Below are 7,584 nucleotides of genomic sequence, written 5' to 3' on the forward strand. Positions count from 1 at the left end.
ATTTCATCATAGTTTAGAATTTTTTTTTTCCCCACATCTGTGAACTCTTCACTGCTTGAAATGTTGACTTTAAGTCTTTGTCTTTAGAAGGTGAAGTAAAGAGTTCGCTTATGTGCAGATGTGTTTGAAAGTTGAAAATCCACTGCTAAGCGGATTAACAGAGTTCTACTTTTTATTGATAAGCTATCAAAATGTATGGAAATTTAAACTCGCTCCAGACAGATTTTTAGCCATTTAATATCACAAGTTAGGTTTTGCTTTCAAGTTAATAGAAGTATAAAAAACTGCAAGACAAACTAGCAGGAGTGACACACTATAAAAGCAATTTTTTTATCATTAGTGTCATGATAATTTGTGAGTTAGGTACAATACATGGTCTGCATCTTTTCTGAACTAAACTAAATAAAGAGAAAATCTGCAGAGAAACAGAAAGAAACAGCATCTAAGAAGCTGTGCAGAAGAAGTCATAAATGTACAGAAAAGTCAGATAACTGAGGAGGATTTATTTTTCTTCTTGGAAATGGAAATAATAAAGCAACGGTCCTAAAAACTGTTTTCATAGAAAAGCAAGCTTCTTTTCTTACTCTCTTTGTTTAACTGCCTGAGTCATTTCAAAACATAAGACTCTTAAGACATGTTTAACACAGACAATTGTGCTCACACTAGCTATATTCTATTTAAAATAAGTTATGTGTTATACTAACATTGATGGGTTCTTACCCTTGACTTGAAGGCCATGATAATCTTGGGCAGGAAGAGGACGAAGCACTTCAGGCCGATTGTGACATATTTAAGTACAAAGTCTGTGATTCCAACCACCCAGATCAGATCAAAGAAGTCAAAGCTGTTGAGACTGGGCTTTGCAAATATAAGACTAGGGAAAAAAATAACAACATTGAGTTAGACTAAATGTGAGCAGGTGTTTTTTTTTTTACTCAGCATGGTGCATTTAGAAACAAGATCAATGAAAAATGAGAAGCTTAACATAAGAAAACAAAACCTTCAAACATAAAATACTCACAGAGCATGACCGACAAAATCTGTAACACTCCCTAAAGGAAATGGAAGTGAAAATAAAACACACCATGATGGAATAACTTCAAAATAAATCAACATAGGATGGTGGATGAACACACACAGAGCTCCTACAAAAGCACTTCAGCTCCCACTGACCTGTGGTGCAGCTCCTCGTGGCTGAACGTGTAGTAGATGTACACGATGTTTCCCCCGAGAAACAAGATGATCCACAGAGCTACGAGTATGGACCGCTCCTCCTTAAAGAAGTAGGCAAAAGTAACGGGGAAAATGTAGCTGAATTAGCACCGCGCCTCTTAGAGACTCATTAAGAAATTTGCAAAGGATCACTAGTTTTCAGTGTAATCAGCCCAAGACAGAAGAAAGGTGGTTAGAAACTCAACAATCACATCCTTTTCTGATCAGATAATGTTCCATACAAGGAATGCTAACAATGACACTCTTTGGTGTGGATGCTACTACTGAGGGAAGAAGACTCAATGTTGGCAATCTTCTGTATTAGGAAAACTTGTGGAATTTTCTGAGTCAAATAAATGCTAAAGATGGTTAAAAAAAAACAACTCCTCTTGCATTTGTTTTAAATTAGTAAAATTCTACTAGTTTATTGGCTAAGGTACATTGTGTACATTAAGTACATGGAACCTGCTGTTGCTAGCAGTACAAACACCTCCACCTTATTATTTTCTTGGTGCATCAAGACTGAAGCTTTAGTAAGAAAAAGTAAGACTTTTCTTACCCTCAATGAAACTTGATGCTTGAATGTAGAGTTGGCGTAAGCAAATGTGCTAATCATTCCCACACATACAGCGATACCTGCAAAGAAAAGAATCAACATGGCCACTTAACATAACAATCTGTTGCTAAAAAATATTTCAATACTGAAATACCTAGCTTGTGTTGAAAGCAGACTTTAGCCAGCAGAATGAGGATAAATGGGAAGCCCCTCTGCAGCCACGTAACCACCGCCTTCAGCTCGGACAAAGCCGGAGCCGGGGTGGACTGGTCGTCCTGTCCCTCCTCCCTGGAGCTGTGCCTCTCGGAGCTGGCTGCTGTGGTGGCCTGCTGGAGCAGCGAGGATGTCCTGTGCTGCAGGGGCTGGTGGTGAAAGTGGTGGTGGTGATGGTGGTGGTGCGGGGGCGGCCGGGAGAGGAACGGGCCACCCTCCGCTCGATGGCTGCCTGCTTCTTCCCTGGAAGACGCAGTCATCTGGATAAAAACTTCAGGGGGAGAGCCTAGGACTAAACCAGCTGCTTGCAACTGAGCAGATGAGACGGAGCTGGAGGGGATGCCCACCAGGCCGGAGAACATCTGCTGGGGTGAAGTGGACGAATCGGGCTTCAGGCAGTCAAACACGCCACCCTCATCCAAGCTGCTCTCCGACCCCAGTGTTTGGCTTCGAGTTCTAAGTTGAAACAAATGTATTATAAAACAATTACTGTTCAAAGAAACACTTTTCCTTTTGCATTTATGTAATTAATTGGCTGGAAATACATTTAACAAATCAAATTATTCTACGTACAATTAGAAAAACAATCTGAAAGGAGGAGTGATCCAATATTCCTCGGGGTGATGTTAAAGACTCATTGCAAATTCTTGATCTCAGTTGTTGCAGCTAACAATTAGTTATTAGGTTTTGAGGGCAAATACTGTTTTTACATAGATGGTTTGGATAGCTTTTTTCCCCCTCAATGAATGAAATCACCATTTGAAAACTGCTTTCTGTGTCTGCTTGGGACACTATTGTCAAATATCAAAATTAGTTTTGTGATCTGAAAATTTAAGATTTTGATCATGCCAACAGAGAAATGTCCTGAAAAACACCAGTATCTTGAATGTTTTGGGACATAATGTGTGGGATAAAAGGTTAATTCAACCATATCCATGTCATGGTGACGACATTTTAAAGAACCATGGTGAAAGTAACTAAATATGTTTGAAAGTTTGTACAAACGGCAGGATAAGGAATGCCCCAAATGACATAATACCACCAGAGTTTTTAGTGTGTATGAGTAACACTGAATTCCTAAAAAAGTAAACATAGCAAACCCATGAATAAGATGCACATACACTGATGAGTAATGCATTAAGCATATGTTAAAGAAAAGTCTTAAATGTCAGTGCTCATCCCACTGAACATCAGTTTTGCATATTGGGCAGCTACTAGAACAAGATGTTGAAAATCGACCATATTTGTTCCTTAATCAGGAATAGTAACAGAAGTTGTCAAGACCACCAAGGCACCAAGCGCCCTAGCTGTCCTTTTCTCCCACCTTTCAGAGGACATGCCATCCGTGTTGCTGCTGTGTCTCCTCTGCATGGCATCACCACATGGCCCAGCCCTGAAAAGGTAAATACAAAGCAACATGGCTATTAAAGCTCACTTTTAAGGCCTCCAGCTTTACTTAGTGCATTTAATAGTTGCACGACTAGCCTACATTATTACTTTACCTGCGTTAGCTTCGTGAATTACCCTTCTGTTTCAGCTGCTGTCATAGTTAGCATGGAAAGCTTTGACTCGCTGGATGGATGATGGTGGCGATGATGCTGAGGATTTACTGCTGGGAAAACTTCCTGTATGACATCAGAGCACATCCGTGTTTGGGATTCGTGTTGATCTTGTTGACAGCTGGATGTCAGATTTCGCAGAAAACCGTAACTGTTGCCGCTATTAAATGCTGGAAATTTCCGAGACGTCGCCGTCGGTGCGGATCAAAACGTCACTATTAGGAACCGTTAGCATTGTCTCATTGGCACTGCTCACCAAACGCTAATGCAATGCTAACAACAGCTAGCTAGTTAGCGAGCTAACAAAGCGAGCTTTTATGATGAAGCACGGCTAGCTTACCTCTCTACCTGTTATTTTTATTTAGTCATTGCATAATTTGAATTACCAGCTCATCGGGAATATTCTGTCCGTCTAAACTAAATGGGAAAAGCTTAAAAGCGCAACATGGGTTAGCTAAAAAAAATATGCCTGGAATCCACTGACAGATCAGGTTGACATTAAGTCAGCAGGCAGCTCAGGTTTTGCACCTTTTGTCGCATCGCTTTTAGTTTCACGAAGCTGAAGACAGTCGGGGGATTTATACCTGAGGAGGAGGATTGATGGTCTGGACTGGCACCTGCACTTTCCTAAGAAAAGTCATGCTATGATGTTGGTGCTACGGAGGTTACTGAGGAAGCGCTGGGTGTTGGGGGTTGTCTTCGGATTGTCTCTTATCTACTTCCTCACTAGCACACTGAAACAGGTACACACACACACTCACTACACCTGAGAAAAATGGGCTTACCTTCTGCAGAGGTGAGGGGGTGTTTCGGCAGGGATGTACCATCCTGGCCACATTTATTGGTGGCAATCCAAGTAAAGATGTACAAAAAGCTTTAAAACTCGTCTTTTATTGCAGTAGGATGTATAGATTATATAGTATAGTTTGATTAAATATATTAATTGCTGACAAAAACTTCTATGTTAACAAATAGTACAAAGGTGTCCTTTTTTCTGCAGGCCGTATTGAGCTAGGAACTCTAAATAAAATTAGTTAATGTCTTCTTATAATGTATGTCGTCAGTAAGATAGTAGAAAAATATTTATATCCTATATATATTTGTTTTCTTGTGCATTTTATCACCATTTATTGATAATATTAAAAAGCAGCTGCATGGTTGCACAGTTTGTTGCACTGTTGTCTGGCAGCAGGGAGGTTCTGCATTTGAGTCACAGCTTGTGGTCTTTCTGCATGTAGTTTAAAGTTTATTCAAGGTACTGGCGATTCCTCCCACATTTAAGAACAATTAGGTTAAATTGTGCAGCCAATTATCTCTGCACCAGCTATCAGTGAACTTGTTGGAACAAGTGGGAGAAGCCAAAGGAAGGATGTTCTGAAATAGAACCAAAAGGAAAGATAAACTAGGCAAAATCTGCTTATTAAACTAAGCAGATTTTAATTTTATTTTAATTTTTTTGGTTAAATGTGTTGAAAATAATGCCACCTTGTTCACAGACACATATCTGAGTCAAGACACCATCTGCTCTTGTGTCTTTATTTTTGGTTTTCTGGATTCTAGATGACAGATTTTCTATTGAAATACAAATTTAGAAAAATGTGAAAATCAAAACTGAACAAGTCTATAAAAATGTCAATTTTATTGTGAGTTAGACTTTGCAAAACTTGATAGGTCCAGACAACGAAAAACTACTCTGATGGATTTCACATACCAATGTGAAAAGACATGCAATGTATCCAGCTTTGTTCATGCATTTTTCTTTTCTTGGATGCAATAATTTTTTTTTTTATCTCTTCTTGCTTGGATTTTGCAGGAGGAGAGATCCATTCGGGACCGCACACTGTTAGAAGTTAAAGATTCAGACCATCGCATCCCCTGGAAAGTGCGTTTCAACCTGGGTAACAGCAGCCGTCAGATTACTCAGTGTCGAAACTCCATTCAGGGCAAGATATTACTCACAGATGAACTTGGTAAATAATGTGGCCATTACTTACTATCACTGCAGTGATAACATCAGCTTTTACTTCTAATCAATGCTTATGCTTTCCTGTGTTTGACAGGTTATGTCTGTGAGAGAAAGGACTTGCTGGTTAATGGCTGCTGTAACGTCAATGCTCCCAGCACCAGGCAGTACATTTGTAAAAGTTGCCTGGCCAACGGCTGCTGCAGCATCTATGAGTATTGCGTGTCTTGTTGCCTCCAGCCTGATAAGGTAATCTGTCACATAAGGGCTCTACAAGATCAGGGTTAATAACCACGACAAGAAACTTGATTAATAACTGCAATGAGAAGCTGTTTGCACCTTTTTTTTCAACATAAGCTTTAAGAAATGTTTGTAAAATGCAAGCATTCTCTTTCTACTTTTTTCAAAGTCGAATATGATTTTGCATTATCTACGGGATTGTGCAAGACAAAAAACCTCAATAGTTTATCTGCTCATCTTGTGTTTTGCATTTGACCCATTTCTTATCTGTGTATTTTTACCCAGCAACCTCTCCTAGAGCGCTTCCTGAATCGTGCAGCTAAAGGTTTCCAGAATCTTTTTACGGCCGTGGAGGATCATTTTGAGTTGTGTCTGGCCAAATGTAGGACTTCTTCACAAGTACGTCACGATCCCAGTAAAGAATACTGATGTAAAACTTTAGTATATTGTGTTGTAGCCTCGCTTACATCGACAAAGCATAAGACATATACAGTGGATATAAAAGTCTCTGTACCTTTGTAAAATGAAACGTAGAAAATGAGACCAAGCTAAGCTGCAATGCAACTTTCTTTTTCCCCCTATTAATGTGACCCAGGCCTTCTAAACTGTAATTCCCAGTTATGGAAGGAATTCCTTATTTTGATTTGAATTTATACGTTGGGCTATTGTGCATATTTCAAGCAGAATCTTAAAGGTGTTGTGCCAACTTTTATTAGTGTTTGGAACTAGGGTTCCTTCCCAAAGCATAATGCTGCCACCACCATGCTTCACTGTATGCAGTGTTCTTTTGATAATGCGCAATGTTGTTTTTGAGCCAAACGGGGAAACTATACACATAAATGACACATTTAAGGTGGAAAAATAGTATACATGTTTTATCTTGGTATCATGTCTTGCACCATAATAATCACATACTGCGTTGTGTAGACTTTTTATATCCATGATAAAATTTGTGGGCTTTTTCCCCACAGAAACCTAATGACACGTACTACCAACAATTAGCCAAGATTTTTGCTTGAATTAGCATCTATGTAATCCAGATTAAAAACCATGCACTAGTGGCTTTTATCAGTAATTTGTTACAGTTGTCCCATTCATTTCCTGTGTCAAAACTTGGATTTAAATATATCCATTATATATTGACTTTATCATTCTCTGTGAATGCTTACAACATTATGGGCCTCTTATGTGAGAAATTTGAGCTTATATTAGATTTTTATTTTTTAAAAAAAGGCTAACTTGATCCACAATTCTCTCTCCTTTTGCGCAGAGTGTCCAGCATGAGAACACCTATCGAAACCCCCAAGCAAAATACTGCTATGGTGAGAGTCCTCCAGAACTTCTACCTGTGTGAACTGGAACTACCTAGTTGGTTTAAGAAGAACAAGTGGAACCATAAATCATTTTTTAAAAAGTACTTTGAAGAAGAGACTTAATAAAATAAATTCTGTTTTGGACAGTATCTTTGCAGATGAAGACATTCAAAACCTCCAGCCTCAGAGAGGAGGACAAATCTTGTTTTAAAACTGTATTATTTACACTTCATAAGTGCATAGAACGCTTCATACATTCATCCATGATGATCATCAAGTCTCCTGCACAGACAGCTTCCTCATCAGGTTTTGCTTCATACATCTTCGTATAAGAAACTGGTTTAATCTTAACAAAACTGTTTTCTTTCGTTTGCTTTGTGGGCAAAACTGAAATGGCTAATAATGTGTTGGTGCTTTTGTGTGTATTGCATGCATATAAAATGGATATTTAATAAAAAGTGACTGTGAAACATAAACATTTGTAGTCGTTCCCTTTTGCGGTGACTGTTGTCACTGTGCTGTTGTTAA

General features: G+C 38.9%; 2 protein-coding genes across 2 annotated transcripts in view; one reads left to right on the plus strand and one right to left on the minus strand.

Moving 5' to 3' along the window:
* The window catches only part of rnft2 (ring finger protein, transmembrane 2), a 12,744-nt gene extending 9,129 nt beyond the window's left edge, over positions 1-3,615 (minus strand). Inside the window, exons 1-6 of the mRNA XM_008417891.3 lie at positions 3,484-3,615; positions 3,306-3,374; positions 1,923-2,437; positions 1,772-1,848; positions 1,174-1,274; positions 721-874 (exon numbers count right to left, since the gene is read on the minus strand). Of these exons, the coding sequence (XP_008416113.1) occupies positions 721-874; positions 1,174-1,274; positions 1,772-1,848; positions 1,923-2,437; positions 3,306-3,352 (894 nt within the window). The 5' untranslated portion in view covers positions 3,353-3,374; positions 3,484-3,615. The remainder of the gene's footprint in view (positions 1-720; positions 875-1,173; positions 1,275-1,771; positions 1,849-1,922; positions 2,438-3,305; positions 3,375-3,483) is intronic.
* Positions 3,616-4,149: 534 nt separating this feature from the next.
* Positions 4,150-7,532, plus strand: spring1 (SREBF pathway regulator in golgi 1). Its single transcript, XM_017306697.2, has 5 exons — positions 4,150-4,283; positions 5,354-5,510; positions 5,601-5,752; positions 6,029-6,142; positions 7,014-7,532. The coding sequence occupies exons 1-5, from the start codon at positions 4,185-4,187 to the stop codon at positions 7,095-7,097; spliced, it is 606 nt and encodes a 201-aa protein (XP_017162186.1). The 5' UTR covers positions 4,150-4,184; the 3' UTR covers positions 7,098-7,532.
* Positions 7,533-7,584: the final 52 nt, after the last annotated feature.

Source organism: Poecilia reticulata, chromosome 9 (genome assembly GCF_904066995.2).
Source record: "Poecilia reticulata chromosome 9, P_reticulata-male-v2, whole genome shotgun sequence".
NCBI classification, from domain to species: Eukaryota; Metazoa; Chordata; class Actinopteri; order Cyprinodontiformes; family Poeciliidae; genus Poecilia; species Poecilia reticulata.

What these genes read in the sequence shown, in the direction of transcription:
- spring1 (XM_017306697.2), top strand. Translation starts at nt 4,185, where the DNA reads ATGATGTTGGTGCTACGGAGGTTACTGAGGAAGCGCTGGGTGTTGGGG. An exon ending in TCACTAGCACACTGAAACAG is followed by an intron (nt 4,284 to 5,353) that starts GTACACACACAC and finishes TGGATTTTGCAG; the next exon opens with GAGGAGAGATCCATTCGGGA. An exon ending in GTTGCCTCCAGCCTGATAAG is followed by an intron (nt 5,753 to 6,028) that starts GTAATCTGTCAC and finishes ATTTTTACCCAG; the next exon opens with CAACCTCTCCTAGAGCGCTT.